The sequence below is a fragment of the Centroberyx affinis genome, unplaced genomic scaffold (genome assembly GCF_046629955.1).
Source record: "Centroberyx affinis isolate AG114_WGS23_722 - 3 ecotype Tasmania unplaced genomic scaffold, CSIRO-AGI_Caff_v1 ptg005684l_1, whole genome shotgun sequence".
NCBI lineage: Eukaryota > Metazoa > Chordata > Actinopteri > Beryciformes > Berycidae > Centroberyx > Centroberyx affinis.
Window position 1 is genome coordinate 10,001 of NW_027282867.1, and position 25,730 is coordinate 35,730.

A 25,730-nucleotide genomic window follows, 5' to 3' on the forward strand; every position below is an offset into this window, starting at 1 on the left:
AGAGGTTGTGAATCAGGATTTGAACCATCAACATCGCAACTGCATTGTATTGAGTGACCTTCGCCCACTGAGCCACCACGGCACCCCGAGAAGAGCCAGTTTTAACAATGATGTCATGGCATCTTCCCTGCAAAATACCATGTCAGCTCGGATTACATCGCTCCACACAGACGCACTATAGCACAAGTGAAGAATTTGTATCACAGATATATAAAAAAAAAAATCACATTCAGAATGAGAATTGCTTTTATTCACCGAGTGCGACAGGTGCACAAGGAATTTGACCTGGATCTGACTCGTTTGAAGACAGTTACACAATACAGACCAAACGTCATTTCTCTGATCTTTGCAGCTACTTTAGAGGGATTTTTTCAGATTTTTTAAGGAGAGTTCCTGGAGCTTTTAGTCTCAGTGATGTAGAGATAATTGAAAAAGTGTGTGTATTTTAGATAAATAGGGTGATAACTGTGGGAATACTCTTTTTAAGCCCGGGGAAAGAGGTTGGTGTGCGGCAACCACTGTCAAGACTCCAGGGGATAGACCAGAGATTCTTTGTCATTTACTTGAATTTTACAGCCATTTTAATATGGATTCTGTGTTTTTTAGTTAAACAAATCCCTATAAATCCCTTTGTGATTTGCTGGATCTTCTGGCTGTGTGTTTCAGTGGTTATTGTCCTGATAGGTGGATATACTGTCCAGAGAAGAATAATAATAATACATCCAGAGAAAGAGAGATTAGACTACACTTCTTTTTTTTAAGCCTGCAGAAGGCCAAAGTTATATGTGTTTAATGTTCGTTTAAGTTCAGTCATGTTCATTTAATTTATATTTTATATTATTGCGTGCATCCATTATGCATTTCTTTGGTTCTACTAATTTCTTACAAGGCCCCCCCCCTGATCACAGAATGATTCACTGAGATTTTAGATACGAGTTTCAAAGCAGGCAGTTCGAGAGAGCGGGGGGGGGGGCTTTGAAGTGGAAGGGAGGCCGAGAAATTTAGCTGATTAAGTATTTAACCTTTTTGGATAGAAAAACTTTGCTGAAGATGAAAGTCTCTTCCCCTCTTGCAGTCTTCCCCTCTCTTATCTCCAGCTAGTTAGCCGCTCTCTCCGATTTCAATCACGCTTTCCTCCTCGAATGTAATGTTTCCAGCCTCCCGAAAACCAGAACGCCTTTCATAACATCCTCGGGAATGATTTTACAAGATGACGCAAGCCCTCTGCAAGGCACACACGTATTTCAGAATGGTTATTATGAGACCCTTTGATTTGAAACGTCCCCTTTTTTTCTTACGTTTTTTCCAAGACGTTCAACAGCGATAATCTGAGCAGTTTCAAGCGACATGAACAATGCTGTTCCATCTTATCTCCCCCCCCCCCCCCACCCTCTGCTAGTTTCTCTCTGTGTTTTTGTTCTCCTATCACGGCTAATTCATCCCGCGTTCCTGGCTGATGTACATCAAACGGTGTTGCCGGCGGATAGGGACTCCCCTGTGTCAGCGCTAACGAGCCGCTCGGCTTTAATTAGAGCGTTTGCCGGGAGAGTCTGAGGAGGCAGCGACAGGAGGGCCGAGGTGATGAAGAAGGAGGAGAGGAGGGAGAGGAGAAAGGGAAATGAGAGGAAGAAAGGGGAGGAGGAGGCATAGGGGAGAAGGAAAGTTACAGAGGAGAGGAGGGGAAGTTTCTATTTTGTTTTCCCAGGCCATAATTGATTAAACCTTGACTTTATTTGAAGATTTTGACAGGTGTTCAGTGTGATTTATGCCGAGTCATCTTGCCCTTAACTGTGCCATTTCACTCTATACATGAAGATTATTCTTCATAGCAAAAAATATCTTATAATATATGTGACAGAGGTCTAAAACCATGGAAAACATGTAGTTGTACAGTACTGTTCAAAAGTCTTTTTTATATACATTTAGTCTTAGATGTTTATTTATTTGTTTTCTGCATTAGTGTGTAAGCAGATTGCTCTTTATAGTGCATTTTTTGATATTTAGAAACTTTTCATTCAAGTATTTTTGAAAGCAATCTTCGCTTTATGGATTCTTTTACATGTGCCTAAGACTTTTGCACAGCACTGTACAGTATGTACATCGGTAGGGTACAACTATGTTTTTTTTTTTTAAGCTTTTGTGCAATTTCTAAACTTTTCAAGAAATTCTTTAGTCATACATTTCCAGACTTGTGTAGGAATCCTGGGAAAGGGAGAGGAGCAGATAGGGAGGGGGGAAGAAAGGTAGATCACTGGAGAGGGATAGAAGAGGGAAAGGATAGGGAAAGAGAGAGAGAAAGGAGAGGCAAAATAAGAGTAGAGGATAGGAAAGGAAAAGGGGAGAGGAGAGCAGGGTAGGAAACATGGTTCTCGGCGCCTAAACGTGTGTTGAAGGCATGAGAGAGTCTGCCTGCAGTTCTCTCCTCGCTCATCTATATTGATTTTCTTCTCTTTGTTTTTCTTCTTTTTCTGTCTTAATCTCTCTTTCCCTGTCTTCTCCCGAACCCTCGCTCTCTTCTCCCAAACCTCCTCCGCTCTCTCTTCTCTCTTTGTCCTTCTCTTTCAGTGAACTCAAAACTTCATAACGATGTAATAAAATATTCTGTTAACGACAGCTATAAAATTGATGAACTGTCATATAATCTCCTATTCCTTTCATTCTCCCAATCCCCTTCTCTCCTGTCCTTTCATTACATTACATTAAGCTAACAAAGTGACTTGTAATGAGTGCAACAGTAGAATAAACTCAAATTGTTGGATCATCTACATGGCTCTTATAAAACTAGGGGCTCATTCTTCCAAGATCTAAAGGGAGCCAATATATACCTTTGGGTTTTGTTATTAGAAAATATATCTGAAGGCTTCTTTGAAGAAGGCTCATCCTTCATAAAGAGGTTTTTTTCAAGGAGCCTTCCTGGGTTCCCTGTGGTTGCAATTTGGTGAATCCCTAAGCGTTTCCTCAAAGCACTTATTATTTTAGTTTTTCCTCTCTTTTTTACTGTGTACAAGCCAATAATAATAGGTGCAGGGGTTAAAGCTACAGTGCCTAGGCGATGTATAAAGGGTTTCATTCCAAATTGCTGTTAATCCCTTTTGGATTTTCTTTTTATCATATTCATCAGTCAATATTTCAGAAACACAAATGATTGTCTCCTCAAAAACAGCTATTTTGTATGCAACAGTCTTTATGACTCATAGCTGCAATAGTAACTCATAACATGCTTTCATGCCAACAATAATTTTGTACAAGTAGGTGTATTTATTTATTTTTTAAAACCTCCAGTGAGGAGAAAGTAAACTCTTTAGCTTCAGGGCAGTTTGCCTCGAAACACGTTGGCTCCAAGCCATGATAATAAAGGCTTTTTCAATTTCAAGCTTTTAGTCTCTTCCCTCCTTACTAGATTTAGAGAGCCTGGACTTTGTGCATACAGCTCAAGAGTTTACTTTATTCTCACTGGAGGGTTTCAGTCTTAGAGCTAGTATCTCAGTTTTCTACAGGTTTGGTTCCTGTTTCCAATGAGTGCCTGCAAACCGAAGGACTTTACTACATTTTCTAAATCCAAAAGAGCACCAAGTGTGACTTCTGTCTAGCAGATATCTCATTTTGGAATGAAACTCATTCTTCTTCTCCTCTCCAGCCTGTCGGCCAGCACCCTGTCCTGTTCGTCGGGCAGCAGTCGCGGCTCTCTGACCTCCAGCCGCGGCTCGCTGGCCACCACCTCCAGCCTGGGCTCCACCTCGTCCCTCAGCTTCACCGACATCTACCTGGAGCAGCCGGAGCTCGCCGACCCGGACTTCCAGAACAAGCTGGACAGCCTGCTGCAGGAGGGCGGGCCGGGAGGCTACCGCCCCTCCAGTTCTATCACAACCATACACGAGCACGAAGTGGTGACGGCGTCCGGAGGGACGGACGTGGGGATGGCTGAGGCCAAAGCGTGCCGGGCGGGAGGGGCGGGAGGAGGCGCGGGGTGCTCTGCCGGCGGGGGCGGAGGAGTAGGAGGCGGAGGAGCGGAGGCGGGATCGTCCAGGATCCAGGCGCTCAGACTGTCGGAGACGCCGCGCTCCATGAACTCCTTGTCGCCGCGGTCGTCGCTCTCCTCTCTGTCGCCGCCGTGCTCGCCGCTGGTCACAGACGCTACTTTCCTGTCTGGGGAGGCCTTTGCGGGCCAGACGGGGCCGGGGGGGCTGGCCCTGGATCTGGAGCTCCACAGCAGGCTAGCTGAGCTGGAGCTCGGCCTGGACTCCCAGGAGCAGCGGAGAGCCGGAGAGGCGGACGGCAAGCAGAACCACAACGCCACGCCGGGCGATGAGGTCAAAGGTACGAAGGAACATCCACAGCAGACTAATATGTAACCTTTGCAGTGGAAATGCTAATTCATTGTAGGATAGGAAATTCTTATCTGAATGTGATTAGAAAATGTTTCCCCTCATGAAACCAGTGTGCGCATGGTAGTTAGGAAGTGTGACTTGCACACAGCCTTGGAATTAGCATGAAAAATTACAGTACAGACAATGAGTAAATTATCACTGCATTAAAGCTGCGACAGCAACATAAACACAACAGTAGCAGCATTCAGCATGAGCATCAGGGGCTTTGTGGCAGATTCAGTGCTGTACTGAAACCTAAGGCTGCACAATATGAATATAAAAAATTGAAATTGCACTGCTGCAGAGACAAAAGAGGCTGCAGTATTTTGGTCAGAGGGGAAATCACTTCCAGCCAAAAAAAAATCCCTGGTCAATGAATCATAAAAGAAACTGTACAAAGCCTATATATTAGCATGTTATTTTTGGATTTATTTATTTTTTAAGTATATATTTTTCAAGTGGTGAGAAGGACATTACAGTACGTAGAAAATGCCCACATACTGCATATCGCAATATTCAGCAAAAAAACTTAGCAATTTAAAATCACTTGAACCAAAAGTCAATGATACAGCATTCACTAAAGTTGAAGCTCCCTGTGAACCAAATGCAACTTTCTAAGCAACTCATTCACGTTTTCTAGCCTGGAAAAACTCTCGCTCTCTTGTTCTTACTATGCTATCGCTATCACTCTCTCTACCTACATGTATAACACACAGCTGAATACAACAAGTTCACACCTGTTCTCTGGCGGGTGACGAAAGTAGGGATGCACATTGTCAAAAAAATCGTTTTGCGCTCAAGTTAACAATCAAATATCGATGTTCGCTAGGCCCAAACATGTTACAAGCCCCCCCTCCGACACACACACACACACACACACACACACACACACGCCACACCACACAGACTTCAAATCAAAGCAATATTCAGACAAAAAACTTGACTCACACTGATAAGCATATGGAAGCAGAATGGAGGCTATAATCATGACTAACTGAAGTAGGAGTAGAGAAAGCAGGTTGAGGGAAAGTGGCTTCACCAAAAAAGTAAATTACAACACTTCATCACACAGTATCTCCTGGAATGCACTGAACATCACAGATTGGTGATCTATAACAATCTAGGAGTATCCGATGGGGGGATTTTTACTTTGTGACAACAATTAATTGTCTTGAGCCCTAAGAGAGACGGAGGGAGAGAGAGAGTGAGAGGGAATGTGAAAGAGTGAAATGGAGAGAGAGAGAGGGAGAGCAGAGTATATGAGGAGTTGGCAGAGAGGCTGGTGATGTAACACCTCTCTCTCTCCCTCTCTCTCTCTCTCTCCGTTACACTAGACGACATGCAAACACACTCCGACTTTATTGGAAAGCAGGGTCAGGAATCCTCCTCCTTGCTCTGTGTGAGTGTGTGTGTGTGTGTGTGTGTGAGTGTGTGTGTGTGTGTGTCCTCCTGAGGAATTTAATATTGCACCTGAAACCTGATTGCTAGTGGGAGCAGTGAGAGGGAGGTGGTGAAGGAGAGGAGACGGGGCTGAAGAGAGTAGAAGAAGAGTGTTGGATTACAGCCGCTGTGTTGCCTCGGTCTGTTGTTTGAACCCATGTGTCATGATGTTATGCTGGGATGCTTTATTTGTTTTGTAGGGATGGGACGATATATTGAAATTCAACATATCGCAATACAAAAATGTGACAATATGTATTGTGGGTCAGAAAAATTAATCATGATATTAGTTACATTTTATTCTGCTGTAGTAATCACAAATGAGACACCTGACCATCACAATTTCACAAGCTCTCCATCCAAATTATATTATTTGCTCTCTGTAATGGCATTTTTATATTGTTGTTTACATTCGCTATCGCTAGAAAGATTTGTGGCTCAGAAATAAACAACAACAATAAATTCTGCACAGTCAGACTTTGATGTCATTGAACTTTAATTTATTACATCGCATCGTGGTTGTATCGAATCGTGAACCCCATATTGCGTATCTAATCATATCATGAAATAAGGATATCGTCCCATCCCTATTGTTTTGTTATTTTCTCCTAACTGTCCTGTAAATTGGCTTGGTCTTAGTCACCTTAAATGAAGGTTTCAAAGTGAATCGAATGGAGGTGAGTTTAAATAAATTGCTGGTGAATTGAATTGAAGTGAACTGAGCCCACTCCAGCCGGGGGAACCTGACTCAGGTTCCCATTGTGGACGGGGGGTGAAAGGTTGACGTGGTGTCTGGTTTCTCCAACACTCCTGCTCACTCTCTATCCCTCCTTCCAGGGCTGAACTCTATATCAGGCACTAGAAAGGCAGACAGGCCTTCAAGTCCAGAAATAGGAGAATCGGTCCTCATTGGGAAGACTAGGAGGAGAGACTCCCACAGTCTGCCTTTGTAGAGCTGCTGGAAGTGTTTTACAAAAGCCAAGATATGCGTACTGTGCAATAAGTAACATTTTTACTGCCTCATCACTAGGCCTGTGCTGATATGAAAATTTCATAGTACGATTATCTTGGCCAGAATTATCTCGATATATATGATATTATCCTGATAATTATTAATAAGATGAAAACTTACAAAAACAGCACTGTAATATGCTTCAGTGACTTAAAAACTAATTTATCATATCAATCACAAGACATTTCTCTTTCTTTTTTTTTAAATGTTTTAATGTAAGACTGTAGAACATATGTAACATATTTATGTAAAATATTGACTTTTTGAGTTTATTATTTAAGTCAGTGGTTATCACGGTGGCCACAGTAATAAAAATTACGGCCAGTGTCATAATAACCGTTATTGTTTTTTACCACAATATATATAGTAATACCGGTTACTGTTCCTTCCCTACCCATCACACAAAATGACCATAATGCATCTGTGAGAAGTTAATAGGATCGTCGATCAATGCCAGTGACTCAAACAATTACTTCGCCAGCTGCTGAGATTTTTGGCACACACTCACTTTCCAGCTTGTGCTTTTTTTCCCCTCCTACTGTTCTCATCTTCAGACTCGGCCCCCCAGCTGCGAGGATCGGGGGCGGGGCCAAAGAAGATGGGCGTGACCTCGGCGGTGTCTGACGAATCGGTGGCCGGCGACAGCGGCGTGTACGAGCCGTCGGAGCGCAGGTAAGAAGGGTTTCGTCTATGTTTTTTTTTTTTTGTGTGTGTGTAGCGGGATGGGAGGATGGGGGGGGGGTTCATTCCAGGTTCATTTAAACTCCTGGTCCGATGCTGCATTCATGTCATGTGGGAATAACCGTCGGAATGACTTGAAGATTGAAAGCAATCACTTGGAAATGTTCACAAGTTTGAACTCATTTGAAGCCGTCAAACGCCATGATTGAAGTTTAGTTGCTTGTTAGGAGCTATTTCAAACTTAATATACATCCTTGGTGAGGGATACGTTTCATTGTTTGTTTTACAGCAAACCAAACATTGTGATCTCAACCAGAGAAGAAAAATCCAGCAAGTAGTTGTGTTCTCCCATGGTCATCTTAAAGGATAAGGCCGATGTTTTTTAATGCATTGCTTACCGTCAACAAATCCTATAAAAATAACAAAATCAGCAATGATTCGTGGTAACAGTTAGAAACAGTCAGAAACTATGTCTTTGTGAGCTGTATTTAAAGGTTTTTAGCTTACAATTGAAGCCAATGACTTCCGGGTTGATGGCTAAAAACAGTATTTGTTGACGGTAAGCAATGCATTAAAAAACAGTTGGGAACAGAAAATGACTTGACAGAAAAAATCGCTACTTCTGGTCGTTTTATTGGAGATGAAAATGTTTTCCCTACACTTGACTGCAGATATTTCCTTGTTGGTTGAGTCAGAATTCAGTAAGCTGGAGATATCGGGGTCCATCGCCAAACCCAGAGTTTCCAGGTAGTATCTACCACCTGAAAGATGAGATGAACAGTAGTGTGTATGGTTTCAAGTAGGAAACTCTAATCTACCGTCTTTCCCATGTGACGTAAATGCAGCATTAGGGAAATAAACATATCAGGACTCGGAGTCGGTCTCAGCGCACATGATTATTTCCACTCAGGAGTGTGTGTGTGTGTGTGTGTGTGTGTGTGTCTCCCCCCTCCAGGCCGGGCCACCCCGCGGAGCTCCTCCTGGGCCCGTATGAGGAGAGGCCCTGCTGCTCCCAGGTCCAGCTCGGCCTCCGCTACGAGCCCCGAGACCAGCGCTTCACCGTCTACGTCATGCAGCTGTCCAACTGCAGCGCCCTCTGTCTGCCGGCTGAGCAGAAAATGTACGCCGCTGATTCATATACAGTACTTCCTGCCAGTGTACTTCTTGTGTCTGTGTTTGAGATTTCATTTGATCGGTGAATACGTTTTAGGTGTAAGTTTAAAAAAAGAACAAAAAAAGGCGCTTATATAATCTATATCTCACCCCAAAATAAAAAACAGGAAAAAATCAAGATGATTGAGACGCAGATGAATTGGGCAACAGAAACTAGACATCAAAACGTAAACACAGAGGAGAATACTACCCAAAAATATACATAAGTGCATATTAAATGCAAAAAGTTTATTTGTTCGTTTATTGTTATGCACAAATTGCAGAAGGCATAAACCATCTGAAATACTTTACATATTTACATAAGGGTTAAAAAGTACTTTGTTAAACTAGGTTAAATGTTTTTAAAATTTGAACTCATTTATCTTAAGAGCTCCACAGATGAATGTCACTCTGCTTTACATTTGATCACAAAACAAGGCAAGAAAATCAAGTTTATACAGAGAGACTGTCCATCCTCGCTGTTTAGGTGTGCGTGTGTGTGTGTGTGTGTGTGTGTGTGTGAGAGAGAGAGAGAGAGGGGAACACACAGTTTATTGTGTTGACTTTATCCTCCAGCTGTCATGTTTGTCATCCCCCTGTTTGTTTAGGCAGATGTGTATCTCTCTGTACGCCACTGTGTCTGTGTCAATGTTGTGCATTTGTGTACTTTTTGCTTCTCAGTCCATTTGTAACCTAGTTCACTGTGTGTGTGTGTGTGTGTGTGTGTGTGTGTGTGTGTGTGTGTGTGTGTGTGTGTGAGTTGGAAGCAGTGAGACCTCATCATCATAAGGCATCACAACAACCAGTAGAAACAAAAATCAATTATATTTTCAGATAAGCGTTCATTTGTTTCTTTTCCATTTTAAACTGTACTTCAATTTGACACTACTTACTACGATGTATAGTATGAATTCAGTGGTGGAAGAAGTACTGAGATCTTTTACTTAAGTAAAAGTAGCAATACAACAATGTAAAGATACTCCATTACAAGTAAAAGTCCTGCATTCAAAGTCTTACTGACTGTAAGTAAAAGTACATAAGTATTGGCAGCAAAATGTACTTAGAGTATCAAAGTAAACGTACTCATTATGCAAATTGTCCCCATTTAGAGAGTTATATTTTTCATAAATTATTGGAATATTAATACTGATTTATTGACATACATGTACATGTAAGCAGCATTTTAAAGTTGTCAACGTGAAGCTAATCTTAACAATTTAGCTATACTTTTGGGTAGTCTAATCTATAACAATGCTATTTTATAGTTATTTTATAAAGATGATCAAATGTTTTAAATATAAAATATTGATCTGAAAAGTAACTAGTAACTATAGCTGTGAAATAAATGTAATGGAGTAAAAAGTACAATATTTCCCTCTAAAATGTAGTGTATAAGTATAGTACAGTATAAGTAGCATAAAATGGAAATACTCAAGTAAAGTACAAGTATCTCAAAATTGTACTTAAGTACAATACTTTAGTAAATGTACTTAGTTACTTTCCACCACTGTATGAATTTATGTCATAAAGATTTGTGTTTATGCTGGGGAAACGTTTTGGGAATAGAAAGTCTGATAGACTGAGGTTAACTGGCTTTACCCTCTACTACATCACTGGTTGGAAGGAAACCCATTTCACTGCAAATGTGTATTTAGTGCATGCGTGTGTGTGTGTGTGTGTGTGTTTTGTGCGGTTGTTTTGATCAGTTGATTTATGCTAAAACATTTCAACACCGCTTCCAACATCCACGTAATAAAGCGTCATGCGTGTTTGAAGCTGACAATAGGGCGTCACGTGTGTCTGAAGCTGACAGTGGAGCCTCATGCTCTGGGTAAACTGTGTCTTTCTCGGCCTCTGCAGGTACCTGCGGCTGGTGGTGCTGCCTTGCTCGGAGGCGACCCGCTGCCTGTTCCGAACCCGCGGCTCCCTGCCTCACGACACCGTGGAGGTCAACGAGGTGTTTGGCCTGCAGATATCCCACAATGCACTGCGGCAGAAGACCCTGAGGCTCGACGTCTGCAACACCGGCAGGTCGGGCCGGGAGGACTGTCTGGTTAGTGCCGCTCTTGTCTTCTTCCTGCTTCGTGTGGTGTTTGTCTTGGTTTGTTTTTGGTTTGTTTGTTTTTCTGCACGCCCTTCCAACAAGATTTCCTTGTGCCTGTACACCAACAAATGAAGAGTTTTGTTCCAAATTGAGATAAACATTTGACAAAAAAAATTACACCGAGTCTTACAAAATCATTTATTGAAAATTTATTGAAATCTAGTGAAATTTTTCTGGTACAGGATATAAATCCTCCACACCAGACTCTACAACTCAAAACAAACAACCATACAACAAAAAAATACCACAATATAGTTTTTTTTTAAAGTCACAATAATTCACAGATAATCACAAATAATCACATATCAGCTTTATAATTATAAAAATATCCTTTGTTGAGCAGAATTTATCCAGTCTATTTTTAAAAGAATTAACTGAAGGAGCCTGCACTACATCCTCTGGAAGCTCGTTCCATGCTCTTACAGCAGCTTTTCAGAGAAACACCTTAGTGGAAATAATTTTAAAGAGTTCCCTCTGAACTCATACCTATTATTCCAAAAGTGGATGACAGGCTCGGCTGTGATGTCATATATTCTGTGAACAAGCTTATAGACCTCAATCATGTCTCCTCTATGTCTCCTGTATACTAGAGTTGGTAGTTGTAATTTTCTTAACCTCTCTTCATATGACATCAGGGGTCATCAGAATCATGGATGGTACAAAATTAAAATGATGGTACATGTAAAAGGAATGTAGGAAACTTGTACACACTTGTTTATTTTAGAGATAGTGAATGATGAACTGTTTTTTTTCCCCCTAAAACTGATATTTTGGAAATAAACGCCTCATATTCTTGCAACCAGTCAAGATAGAGCCGCACCCCACATCGACCAGAATGCTCAGCTCATCGTTCAGTATTTCTTTTTTGTATATTTTATTTTTCATTTTTCACAATTAGAAAAATCGAAAATATAGACGATCCAGTCTGTCTTAAGAATTCTAATTTATCTAAGGACCACTGTTAGTCATCATTTGTTTTAACTATCAGCGGTTTTGAAAAAGTAGGTGTCACGATTTTAAACTGGTAGATATTTCATTTTGGAAGGAAACTCCTCATCCGGTGCCAATCTGGTGCTTATTTGCTAAATGTAAAATTGATTTCCCAGAGTGCGTGTTCATCATCGGGGCAGTAGTGTAATCAGTCGTCTGGTGTTTCCAGTCGTCTCAGGCAGAGTAAGTGTAAGTGTTTATAATGTGCCGTGAGCCTCTGATTGTTCAGCCTTATTGTCACAGCAGCAGGATATTAATCGGGGCTTCAGAGGCTCTTGGGTTCGCTCCAGTCGAGCTCGCGTACGACTGTTGCTTTGTCGTTTGATCTTTCAGCAGGTGGTAAATAGACTCCAGGCCGAGATCTGAAGAGGTGTTTGGATTTGTCTGTGTGTGTGTTTGTTTTGCGTTTATTAGTCCATTTCAATTGTCTTTTTATTTGTTCTTGTTCTGTGAGCGTGTCGTAAATCGATTTTTATGCGCAGTACCAAGAATGTTAGCAGTTGCCGTGTAAGCAGTCAGCAAGAAAATAAAGTCTGTGAGGGCGATGATGTGTGGTTCATATTTGGAGGCAACAGGGCATGGACTAATATAGCCATTGATTGGGATATAATATAATAGGGATTAATTGAAGTTTGTTGATTAGTTGAAGGCCAAAATATGACCAATATCATATATAAGGAACAAAAACATGACTGCAAAAAACTATTTGTGACTTTTGTTTACATTCACACTGCAGGCCTTTGTGCTGAATTCTGAATTGCTGCTCATGTCTGATTTTTTGTTTGGATGACAGTTCTTATCTAATCTAGGATGTAAGCTACATCTCATACTAATATGAACTCATGGTGATGTCCTGAACAGATGTGGTTACAGTATATGCCTTGGAGTTTTGACAAAATGGAGGCGTTTCCCCAAATAACAATCAAGTTGGCTACTTTGTTTTGTTCTCCTATCTGCTAACGATGACCGTAGGCTCCAAAATTATGTTGGTTGTCTCAGGTGAATGACGTGAGATTTACTTGTTGTCATGGCAACGCTGACAAGTTCCGATTTGAGCGTTCAAATACAAAAACTCAAAGAAAACCCAATTCTGCCTCATGTGAGGGGAACAAAGTCAGGATTGAGTCACTTCCAGCTGCAGTGTGGATGAAGCCTGAGCTGCTGAGCTCTAAAACTTTCTACAACAATTACAATTTGACCTTCTTGTCTCCTCCCTCCCGCCCTCCCTCCCTTTCTCCTCTTTCTTCCCGGCCTCCTCTCTCTGCCCTTCTCCTCTCCTCCCCTCCCTTCCTCCTCCCTCTCCTTCTCCCCAGGCGGGAGCCCAGATCAGCCTGGCTGATGTGAACTGTTCGGAGGAGAGATGCACCAAGTGGTACAACCTGCTGAGCCACGCCTACATGCCCGAGATCAACAACAAGGACAAAGACGGCGAGGCAGCTGCCAAGCCTGACAGGGTACGGAGGGGAGAGACAGTTTGTTCAGATCTGAAACCATACTTTAGCATTTTCAAGTGTAATCTGTCAGACAGAGTTATTCCCAATCAAAAGACTGGTAGTGTAGACAATAAAAAAACATTTAAAATATGCATATATACATGTATATATACACACATATACATGCACATATACAGTACACACACATCCACATACACACATCAATCCATATATACATACATACATACATACATACACACATACATAAAATATACAATAATATTAATTAGAAATAAAGGTAACACTTTACAATAAGGGTACACTAAGTTAAGGGTTAGCTAATGCTTAATAAGGGTTAGCTAACTGTTAATTAAGGGTTAGTTAATGCATTAACCAACCCTTAATTAACAGTTAACTAATGTATAATTTACTAATGGTGTTCATATTAACTAAGGTATTAAATAATGTATAAATTAATACCTTAGTTAACATAAACACTATTAGTAAATGATTACCAGACACATTAGTTAACTAATGCATTAACTAACCCTTAATTAATGTACCCTTATTGTAAAGTGTTACCAAAATGAAAAAAGTTTACAGATAAAAGGCTCGGCAACAGCTTAGCAGACCTGTGCTCTTGCTGCTGCTCTTTATTGTAGAGGCTGTTTTATCCCATTTATTAGCCTAGAGTAACATAAAAAATGTGTTCTTTTGTTCTCCATCTATTGTCTGCTTGTGCAGATTTTTACTGGGACCTGCGTTGTTAAAAAGTAATTGAATGAAAGCTTTTCCCCCCGCTGGATTGTGCGGATGAGTATTTTGTAAATGTTGAAATTATTTCAGTAAAATAGAATGATTGTTTTGGGTTGAACAGACAGGGCAGTGTGCAAAAACATTACTGCCTGCATAGAATATTCCCACACTGATTTCACATGTCTTGAACAGTCAGTAAGTGTATGGACAACTGATCTGTGTGTGTGCGGGAGTTTCCCACACAAACAATGTGGGTTGAGGGAATAGGATGGAGATAACGAGTAGTACATGCACAAAAGCACATTCCACGCATTCCTCCAAGCAAACACTGAGCCTTGTTTTTACGTTAGACACAGTTAATCTTATTCATCTGTTCACACCAGTCCCCGATCGTTCTCATTATTTTCTGTAACGCAACGAGCAACGAGCTAGGCGGGTGTGAACAGTGGGACAGATTGGATTTAGAGGCTATTAGAGCAGAACTACCAAAGCCCACCTGTAGGTCAGTGAGCAGAAATCACCCAGCTTGACTTGATGATTAATTGAGTTGCAGCAGTTGCCACCTGCTATTCTGGTTGAGGCTGATAAATCTGTTGTTTTGTTTTGGCCGGTGTGGGCAGCAGCCCAAACAGTGTTGTTATTCTCCTCTGATAAATGCTTTGGCTGCAAAGGAATTAAATCGGAGAAATTCAGAATCAACTCGCCTGTTCACTAAGAAATGATGCACAACGCAGAAATGTCTCGTCCGGTTTCTCCTTGAAAATTACATTGACAAGAAACTCCGGGTTTGAGCAGCAGCTTAGTGCATCACAGCAACCGAAATGAACGTTATTAAATGGGGGGGGGGTATCCTAGGATGTGGCAATTCTTAGTATTTATGTTGATTTTGGTTCTTGGAGGTGTGAAGTAATCATAGTAAAAAAACTGAATCATATTACTATGCCGTTTCCCCACAGTCACCAGCTATAAAACACGCCCCCTTGTACAAGCCAGTCAGATTTCGCTGTCTGAAATTGACCAATCAGCGCTAAGAGGAGGGCGGGACTTCCAGAATGGCCGGCCAATCAGAGCAGTAGCTCATTAGCATAAGAAGCTGCTTATGTAAAACAACCTATTTTCTTGTAGGCGGGAAACAAACACTGGGAAGTGAATAGCTAAAGCTATAACTAAACGATTTTTACTGAAAAAAACTTAACAGATGTATTTTATAGACACCAGGTAATTATATAAAATTGCTGAAAAAGCAAATGATACCCCTCCTTTAACATTATATGGGAAACACTGATATATTTTCCATGTTTCACATTCACTCGTCTTGATGTTGTGTTTTCTGTGTTCCAGACTGTTTCCAGCGGTGAGAGAGTCAGAGCGAGTCTAGAAGGAGCTGCTGAGGACGAGTGGTGAGTCTCCTCTCCTTTCTCCTCTTCTCTTCTCCATCTCTACCTCTTCCCATTCCTCTTCCTCTTTCCCTCTATCTCCCCTCTAATTTTTTCTTCCCCTTTCTCTTCTCTCATCTTTTGTCACCACCCGGTTTCTCCTCTTCTCCTCCTTCCCTGTTCAACTGTAGAGACTTTGAACTCTAAAAGAAATTCCCCATTCAGACCCGCTGTAGACTTTTCTTTCCACGCTCATCACAGCTAATAGTCTAATTAGCTAATTGTCTCACCATGAATTTCCAGATTTTAGGTTGAATCACAATGTTGTTGTGTTATGTAAGTTATTTTTCAGTTAAAATTTAAGCTCTATTTTATGATATTGTATTTTAGAAATTGTTTCTAACAAATTACAAATTTAGTGGCATGTTAGTTTGTTATCTCAGCGCGTTTCTCTCTCTGGTGCAGTCAGCGTACAGTCTAGCTACGTTTTAAACTTAGTTAAATTCGCCAGCAGCCATGGCTTCACTTTACTTCACTTCATTACTTTAACTAACTTTTTAATGTTGGAAACAGCTAGCTTGTTTGATGAAGCTTTCGCAACGTAGTGCCAACTTATTTGATTGGTCTACACACTGCCGCTTTGCTCCATAGGAAATGCAGTTTTCTGTCCGGCAACACTAAATAGATACACACTCTTGTACACTTAATTTCTTGAATATCATAGTTTTTTAATTTTACTTCATATGTTTACACCTAGTGGATAAACCAGAAACGATCCGCACCAGAGCACTGAACAAAACTACAGCAGCCGGAGTTTACTTCTGGTACCAGCGGAGTGATTGCATAGGCTCTCCCCCTTTCTATTCTTCCCTGTAGACTGTACACACACATACATATACACGCACACACACACACACACACACACACACACACACAGAATGCTACCCAGCAGGTTCAGACAGAAAATGATGCTGCTTGAATTTCGGATACTCCTCCCCCTCTGTTGAGTAACTGCCGCCTCCCCCTCTCCTCCTCCTCCCTCCTCCTCTCCCTCCTCTGTCCCACGGGAATTAGCAGGTGTCCCCAGGTTATAGTGACCCACCCCAACAAACACACACACACACACACACACAACACACACACAGGAAGACATCTGTCCTCCAGCTCCTCTTTCACAAACGAGTGAAGAATTCAGACCGCCTAGACCTCCGTCACCCGTTCCACCTGCTCCTTTCTTCTTCCACTCGCTCTCCTTTTCTTACTTTACTGTGAAATACTCGACTTGACTTTGGCACGTTCGTTGATTAGTTGATCGACAGAAAATTAATCAATTATACTTTTGATAATCGATTTTAGTTATAGATTTGCTTGCTTTTCTCCGTTTCATATAATTATAAAATGAATACTTGGGGTTTTTTTGGCTGCTGGTCAGACCAAGTAAACAATTTGAAAAATCACTATTGGCTCTGCTAACTTGTGATTGGCATTTGTCATTATTTTTGAAATTTTATAGACTAAATGATTTATCGTTTAATCTGGAAAATATTCGATAGATTAATCGATAATGATAATAATCGTTAGTTGCAGCCCTAATCTCCTGCACATGTCCCTTTCTTTCATTCTGTGTATTTTTTTGCACTCCGTTTGACATTCCCCTGTTTAGATTTTAGACTTACAGTGTGCAACAGCAGAACAAACTTCACATCATAAATCACCAGCATCCCAAACGACTAATAGTAAAGAGGTCAAAGGTCAGAGCTGCAGTGCCTCGACAATAGATGTAACAAATATTCCTTTGACCCTAGACTGCTCACACATAATAGAGAAGTGATGGGTAGAGAAATAAGAGCCTGGCAGAGAAGGTAATGTAGTCTTTTAGTGGTATGCACACACACACACACAGACACACACACACACACACACACACACACACTCACACACACACACACACTCAGTAGTAGTAGAGGAGGAGGGTAGAGGAGAGGGGTATCCCATCTCTCTCTCTTTCATCCTCTAACTGCTTCTCTATTGTCCTCCTGTCTGTCCCGCCCCGTCTCCCCCTCTGCCAGGCACGGAGACCCGCTGGAGGCGGACATGTTTGACGACGAGGAAGGAAACGGCGTGGAGGGGGAGCGGCCTCTGGAGGAAGAGGAGGAGTTTTATCCCGACAGCAGCCAATGGGAAGCGGAGGAGGAGGAGGAGGAGGAGGAGGAAGAGGCGGAGGCGGAGGCGGAGAAGGAGAAGGAGAAGGAGGAGGTGACCAAACCCGCTCCAACAGGCGCCATTACAGAAAGGGTAACTCAGCTCTTCAGTGTTAGTCCCATTGGTGCTTACCGCCTCTATCACACTTTAAGGAAAAATCCGCCCAAAAATACTGCTAAAAACAGCTAATAGTGACTTGCACTGGGTTAATTTTGTTGTTTGGTGTATTTTTCTTATTCTTGTGGATAACTGGCCAATCGTAGATGATGTGAGCAGGGTGTGATCCTGAAAAAGTCTCAAAATGTCTTAAATTATATTATCTATACTGTAAATATAGCATTTGAAGTCTTATATTCAGCTTTAGAGGTCTTAAAATGTTGTGGTTTCTTGTTGCACCATTTTTATTTTCCGTTGAGAAATTATTTTGGTCATGCAGACTATATTCTGATTGGTCTACAGTTGTTGTCATTGTCAAGTTTTTTTCAAATGTGAAATTGGTCTTATATTTCACTCTAACTGTAAAAAAAAAGGCCTTAAAAGTCTTAAATTTAAGTTGATGAAACTTCCGTCCAGATATTTCCAGCAGCTCCAGTGGAGTTTGATATGAGAAAATGTTTCAGGATGTAAAGCATCAGCGGTAAACGTCAGGTTTTGGTGTCAGTCCCTCAGAATCAAAGAGCGAGGGCTTCTTTCTAGAGCCGCCATTTTGCACCAAGAGACGTTCAACAGTCTCCTTCCCCTCCTCCTCCTCCTTTTCTCCTTCTGTTTTCTTCTGTTTCTCCTCTTCCTACTTCCTCTGCTCCCTCTTATTCCTCTCCCTCTTGTTGTTCTCCACCTTCTTCTCCTTGCTCTTTTTGTCATCTCTTTCTTTCCTTATTCCTTTTTCTCTTCTTCTTCTTCTTCCTCATCTTCTCCTAATCACTGTGTGTCCTGTGTCCAGGTGAACAAGGAGACCAGTATGGACGGTTTGTTGCCTCACCACTGCTCCGTGGTTCGGCCCAAGGAGCGCCGTCCGGACGTCCCGCAGCAGAACCCCTTCATCAGGGGAAACACCATCATCCGCTCCAAGACCTTCTCCCCGGGACCCCAGAGCCAGTACATCTGCAGGGTAAGTGGGACACACACACACACACACACACACATACACACTTTTTGTGAAACCTCATTTTGAATGAAAGCTTCCAGGAGAAATTCTTTTTCTTAACTCCCACAACCACAAAATAACACATCAGACATAGATGAACAGACCTTTGACATCATCGTCATTTTTCCTCCCAGGAGAAAAAGCAGTCACAGATATACAGTGGGGGCTCCATTCACTGTTGATGTGACAGACGGCGAGCGGAGCCTTGACATTACTTTTGTCTGTTTTCAGATCAACCGCAGTGACAGCGACAGCTCCACGCTCTCCAAGAAGTCGCCGTTTGTCAGAAACGCCTCCGAGAGACGCAGCATGCGCATGAAGAAGGTAGAAACACTCCACACTGTCTCTGCTGTCTGTCTTTTTAAAAACGAGGTCTTGAAAAGTCTTTAAGATTTACTTTGGTGAAACTTCAGACAACCTGAAATCGGTGCGACTGATGACATAAATATGCAAATCAGCATATGGCGTCATCCTGCCAGGCAACGGCAAAAGCCCATTTTAGACCAGGAAAAACCCTGATAATAGTAACAATTTGGTAGGCAAAGAGTTTCAAAATAGAGTAGGTGTCACTTTTTTTCAAATGGGGGATATCCCAGTCTGGAACAAGGGAAAACTGTTTTGTGGTTTTGGCTGATGAAGAGGAAGCTGAACACTAAAACCCAGCTGTACAAGATCCAGGATATCTGACTCCAGCATTTTGGTTTTGTTATAGCCTCTTTGATTTGACTCCTCTCTCTCTCTCATCTGACTGTCTGTCTGTCTGTCTCTCTCTCTCTTTCTCTCTCTCTCTCTCTCTCAAAAGACTCATTTTCTGTCTCTGACCAATCTCCGTTCAATTACCTCTTGCCTCTTTAGTTTCTGACAGTTTAATAGTGAAATCAAACCTCAGAATTTACCGACCACATTAGGTATTCTCTCCATTCTCTTGACACAGAGAGAGAGAGAAAGAGTGGCCATTTGCATTTTTTTGAAGCTTAAGCCGTGTGATGACTCTCAGTAAAAGTAACTCTTAATATTTAATGGCCGTCTGAATGTTTAATGCGTTCTGACATTTGCCAGCCTCTATTAATTTAGTGACAGGCAGCCAGCTCCACCTTAGTGTCCCTCCTGGGGATCTGTAGAGTAGTGACAAGAGTGGGAGAATCACATGAACACAAACTTAAAGTAGAGTGACTAAAACCCAAATCTGTGTAAAGCCTGACACCTAATGGTAAAAAGTGTGCTACTGATCTGCTATTGGCTGATCTGTGGTGCCAGGTTATGTCACAGTTTGGGGTTTAGATACTCTTTTAATCAGGTAACACACACACACACACACACACACATTTACACATACATCAGATGTGGGTGACATAGTATTTGCAAATAATTTGTAGTATTTAAATCCATTTGGAGTACCAGATGGGCTGTTTTTACTGAATCAGGACAGTTCAAATAGTTCCAGGTAAGTTGTGATTCATAGAAAACTATCCCCAGTTGACTTTCTGATACCTTTATTGCAATGTTCTACATTTTCTAGGACTCCCTGTATGTATGGTTTGGCAGCATCATCTGCAGTAAACCCCACCCATCTGGTACTCCATGCAGGTTAAAACAAATGCAAACAGTTATTTGCAAATGCCGCTTGTCCCAGGTCTGATATGTTGTGTTTATATTTTTCAATCTGTATTAATATAGTATAGAGTATATTTGAGATTTTTAGTGCTAGTAAAAAATGGTGGGACCATGAGGTGGGAGAAAAGATTTGGAGAATATATTGCTTGGGCACAAAAATGAAAATTTAGAGTGGATTTATTGGGAAAGAGTGAATGTAAAAGACAAAGTGTTTTGCCAGATTCGTATTCAGCTGGCAAGACAGATAAGGAGTGTACGTGCATGTGTGTTTGTGTGGATGTATATGCACATGCACACTCTCATGCATGCACACACATACACACATGCATTTGCACAAAAAAATAAGGTCTTGCTCCCCTGCTTGTTTTTTTTTTTTGGCTTTCTTTGTGTTTTTGAGGAGTTTACTCACACTAACCATGACTCTACTCCTCTTCCTGCACCAGAGGGTCTGCTGTGAACCTCCCTGGTCTGTATGTGTGTGTGTGTGTGTGTGTGTGTGTGTGTGTGTGTGTATATATAGCACTAACCCTGTCTTTCCTCTTCCCCCAGCCCCCGGTGCCAGTCAAAGGGCTGGACGGTCTGCTGCGGACGTCTCTGGACCTGGAGCTGGACCTGCAGGTGTCCCGGACGCGGCAGGCCCGGCTGGCCCAGGAGCTGCGGGTGCTGCGGGAGCTCAAGGAGCAGCTGGAGAAGGCGAGGCAGCAGGGCCAGAGGGAGCTGCCTGCCTGGGTGCAGGAGGACGAACGCTTCCGCCTCCTCCTCAAGCAGGCCGAGAAACAGGTGAGCGGGGAGCGTGACGAGATGACGCGTATCCCAGAACGAATTTATGTCAAGGTTTTGCAAAACTCACTGAAGAATTGCCCGTTCACTAATAGTGGCTACATACAGTATATAAGAACTGGGGCCAGGAAGAGATGGAAAGATGGAAATTGTGGCTGTGAATCTGTACAGTAGTGTTATGGCTGAAAGTGAATAGTCTGACAGGGTGGATTTGTTTCCGTGACTCAGTAAACTGTCTTGTCTTTAGCCCTAGTCTCTACTCTCTAGCTTGAGAAGAGTCAGCTCAGTTAACCTTGAGGGAAAACTCCACCCTTAAACACTTTAATACTGTTAGAAGACATAGCTATCGGTGATGTGGTGTAATGTCTGCGTCCGTTTTCTTTTTCCTGTGGCTATCTGGCCAAACCTAGACAATGTGCCATCACCTCCAGATATTTCCAGCAGCTACAATGGAGTTTGATAGCAGAACATTTTTCAGCGAACTGAAACATGAGCGGTAAACGTCAGGTTTTGGTGTCAGTCCCTCAGAATTGAAGAGTAAGGGCTTTTGTTTTTAGTCCCACAGAGATACCGGTTTCACCTCTGACAATCAGGCGCAGCCCACCGTGTTCTCTCTCCACTCTTCTCTTCTTTTTCTGGACTGAAAAACGTATTTTGCTCTAGGAGACGAGGCAGGTTGAGGGAAAGCGGGTTTACCAAAAAAAGCAAAATACAAAACTTCATCACAAAATAACTGATGGAATATATTGAACATCACAGATTGATGATATCTAGCACTGTACAAGAATCTGAGGGTGGATTTTAACTTTAACAAAAAGTTACCTTAGCAAAGTCAATATGTAATCTAGTGTCTAACAAGCTGACATGATCTAAACACAGAATGGATCAGGTGTAAGGTGATAAAATGATCAGTCCACAAAGATGAACCATGTGTGTTTGAGACTGAAGTTTAGAAGGGTGTGGAAGCTTCTCTGCTGAAGCTCGGGTCTCTGTGCTCCTCCTCAGACTCGAGAGGAGCAGCTCCAGGAGCAGCGGGTGGAGAAGATGATGAGGGCGGCAGCCAAGGACGTCCACAAGATCCGGGGCCAGAGCCGCAAGGAGGTCCCCGAGGTCCAGACCTTCAGGTGGGTGGAACAGCTGGTTCAGGTTCTGCTCAGAGGTGGAGAGGCAGCTGAAAGATTAGACTCAAGTTGACTCGTTATTTTAAGTCTCACTGGATGAGAGCATCAGCTAAATACCTGTAGATGTGATGTGAATGCAAGTACTGCTAACTCTGTTCAGTTTTACTCAAGACAAAGTAAGACCTACTTAAAATTTACTGAACAAAAAGAGGAGCCAGCGGAAGAAACACTGAATATTTTATTCCAGACGGGGGAAAGTCAGTGGAGGGAATTTGATAAATGATCTGGGAAAATTATTACAATTGCGTTACTGTACAGGAATATACAGGAATGTATTTTACACCTTGTTTCACACATTTGTTGCATTAGATGTTGGTTTTGTAGGGGAAAATACTGTTTCACCCTTATGGGTAATGAGCAAAAAGTTCAAGAGTCTTCTGTGAAGTCCTTTATTCATGCATGCATGGTTCAGTTCAGTGATCCAAACGGGTAACAAAGAAGTGAAGCTCAATACACTCGCTTTTATACACTAGAGTAAACAAAAACATAAATCTCGGCATAAAGCCAAACCCACAGTTCAGATTTCTCGGCTCAAAGCCAAAAACCTCACCCAATATGGGACACACGTTTGAATAGCATGAACTAGGGCTGGGCGATAGTTCAATATTATCGTTTATCGTCTTTCAGTGGAATCATATCGTGATGATATGAAGATATTTTAATATCGTGACACACATTTCTGCTGTCTGAATTGAGGATGACAAGCAAATTTTACTTAAAAACTCTGATAAAATGAGGTATGGTAGGAATATTATTTGAAAATCTCTGTTTTGTTTGACACCACACCTAACATCACCATTCGGTTCAATGAGATGAACATTAATTTGATTATTTAACGTGATTTTGCATACGTGAACCCTATCGTGATATATATTGATATCGAGAAAAATCCTTATGATTATCATGATATTGATTTCAACCATATCGCCCAGCCCTAGCATGAACTATTATTCACCTATAAGAACACTCAAAATCATTTCATAACCATATATAGCACACCTGCACGCATACATGCACTGATTACCTCACCATGGTATGTAGAGAAAAAAAGACACTCTACTCTGAGAACAAAGAACAAAAGAACAGAGTGTGTTATTCATATAAAAAAAACACAGTATTCATTTTATTTCTTAAAGTTTTCAGCTGTTTTTCTCCACAGCAGTCCAACTGCAGTGGAAACCTGACTTGATCTGACTACTGATCTGAAAACAACATGAACAAACCAGAAAGTAAAAATATTTCATAGAAGCGCTATGACTTAGCTATGGGGAAAGTCATGGGATTTAACATCAGGGCCATGGTGGGAACCCTGTTTCAAACTAAAATTAAAATGACGTGAAGAAAAACAACTTCAGGCAGGAGCAAGTCGCCTTAGTTAAAATAAAAAGCCTTTTAAAGTGTATGAGCCATGTCATAATAAAGGCTTTTTATTGTAACTACGGTGACTTGTTCCTGCCTGAAGTTGTTTTTCCTCATGTGATACACCAAATATTTTTCCTTCAAGAAAGAGCACCAGCGATGTTCTTGAGTTTTTAAAATGAGAGAGAACAGTCCTCGAGCGCACCACGTTTTCCTTTTATAAAAATGAAAATGATTTTGTATAAGAACTGAAATCGGCCCACTCAGTAAAGAAGGTGAAACCCATCTTTTTTGCCGTGGGTTTTGCACATAAGTTGAGGATGGCAGCATCTCATTGGTCTGACGGCTTCCTGTGTGTTTTCAGAGAGAAGATGGCGTTCTTCACGCGAGCGAAGACCAGCATCCCCGACCTGCCGGCCGACGACGTGTAGAGGAGCATTTCAAAGTATTCCCCCCCCCTCCCCCCGAGTCTTAACCTGCTGTTTCCACGGAAATGAAGCAAACATTTGGCGGTGTTATGAAGAATTAACAAATAACAAAACATGTTAAGTAGGAAAAAACAGTCAAAATCATTGTTTTTTTTTTTTTTTGTTTTTTTGTTGTTTTTTTAAGATCTCAGCGTTGCTAATGTGCTTAGTGTTTCTTTTTAAATTAGTAATAGCACTACTAGAACTTTTTTTTTCTCTCGCTCTTCCACTTTTTTTTTTTTTATGGCATTGTTTTACTGTTACTAATAGGAGGATGTTGATAGGCTGCGTCTTAGATGTTTTACCATAAATCATTCCAGCACAAACTCGCACATGTGCACGCACACACACATACAACTGCACACGTGTGCGTGCGCACACACACACACACACACACACACACACACACACACACACAGGTGCATACAAAGGTTTTTGTACTAAAAAACACTGTTTGGACGATAAAAGTGACACCTGCTCTTAAAAATTGATTGATAGCACAAAATTCAAACAAATCATGGTACTAAACTAATTACGTTCTTGTTTGACAAAATAAATATCTATATTTTAGAGATATTTCATGATGATCTTCAAGTAATGATTTTTCTTTTCCAAAATTTACATGTAGCATTTGGGAAACCAACTATACACGTACACACAAGCATACATATACAGTACACACACACACACCAGCATATTTTTGAACCTGTGGTGTGGTGAAGCAATATAACGATCTGTCCACAGACCCAGGAGTGGAACGCTCTCTGCAACTTCCATACATGTGAATTTAGATCTGAGAGGTACTTGCTTAACTGTCTGTAAGTCACTACAGTTTGTGTTTGTAACCGGTTGGACAATTTGTTGAAATTGAACCAAGGGGGGGGGGGGGGGGAAGGTAAACTGCTGATTTACCAACTCCTGTCTCCTTCAACTTCAACAAGGGGGGGGATTCATTTCCGATCTTTGTGCTGTTCAGAATCTGAGCTGCATACAGGCGGGAATTCAAAGACAAACAGCACCTGTATTATAAACGCATTTATTAAAAACAAGCCGGGGGGGGAGACGCTCTTTCCCCTTCATCCCACCTCAAACTGCTGATGTGTACAATATCGACAGGACGGATTGGTTGTACATAAGCATGCCTTCTGTTTTGGCACTGTCTTCTCTTAATATAGGACACACACACACACTGCTGTCATGTAACCAGCAACACCCATCAGCTCATTCAGTGTTCTCGGTCACGACTGTACAGCACCTTCGTACGTATCTCCAGAAGTCTTGATCGAGAGAGAAAAAAGACACCTGTACAGATTGAACGGCTGTTTTTTTTTTTTTTTTTTAGCTGTGGGTTGGGATCCAGTGGCTCCCGCCTGGCAGGAGCACATGGGTTTTATCAGTGAGACCAAGGTGAGATTAACTCATTTTGGCTCTCAGACAAAGTAAACTGGAATCAAATAAACTAGGGATGGGACGATCTGCTTATCTCACGATATGATTCGATGGCACAATACGGGGTTCGGGATTCGATAAAACCACCATACGATGTAATAAATAAAAGTTCAGTAACAACAAAGTCTCAATTCTGTTTATTACTGAGACGCAAATCCTTCTAGCGATGGCATTCGCTCTCTAGAATGTAAACAACATTTTTTTTTTAAATGTCAGTACAAAG

The 25,730-nt window shown here is 41.6% G+C and overlaps 1 protein-coding gene across 1 annotated transcript in view; it reads left to right on the forward strand.

Moving 5' to 3' along the window:
• wwc1 (WW and C2 domain containing 1) overlaps positions 1-24,904 on the forward strand; it is a 32,022-nt gene extending 7,118 nt beyond the window's left edge. Inside the window, exons 5-16 of the mRNA XM_071547140.1 lie at positions 3,638-4,317; positions 7,374-7,491; positions 8,456-8,620; positions 10,513-10,705; positions 13,060-13,200; positions 15,277-15,335; positions 17,381-17,606; positions 18,454-18,621; positions 18,889-18,981; positions 20,821-21,051; positions 22,057-22,175; positions 23,956-24,904. Of these exons, the coding sequence (XP_071403241.1) occupies positions 3,638-4,317; positions 7,374-7,491; positions 8,456-8,620; positions 10,513-10,705; positions 13,060-13,200; positions 15,277-15,335; positions 17,381-17,606; positions 18,454-18,621; positions 18,889-18,981; positions 20,821-21,051; positions 22,057-22,175; positions 23,956-24,022 (2,260 nt within the window). The 3' untranslated portion in view covers positions 24,023-24,904. The remainder of the gene's footprint in view (positions 1-3,637; positions 4,318-7,373; positions 7,492-8,455; positions 8,621-10,512; positions 10,706-13,059; positions 13,201-15,276; positions 15,336-17,380; positions 17,607-18,453; positions 18,622-18,888; positions 18,982-20,820; positions 21,052-22,056; positions 22,176-23,955) is intronic.
• The last annotated feature ends 826 nt before the right edge of the window (positions 24,905-25,730 follow it).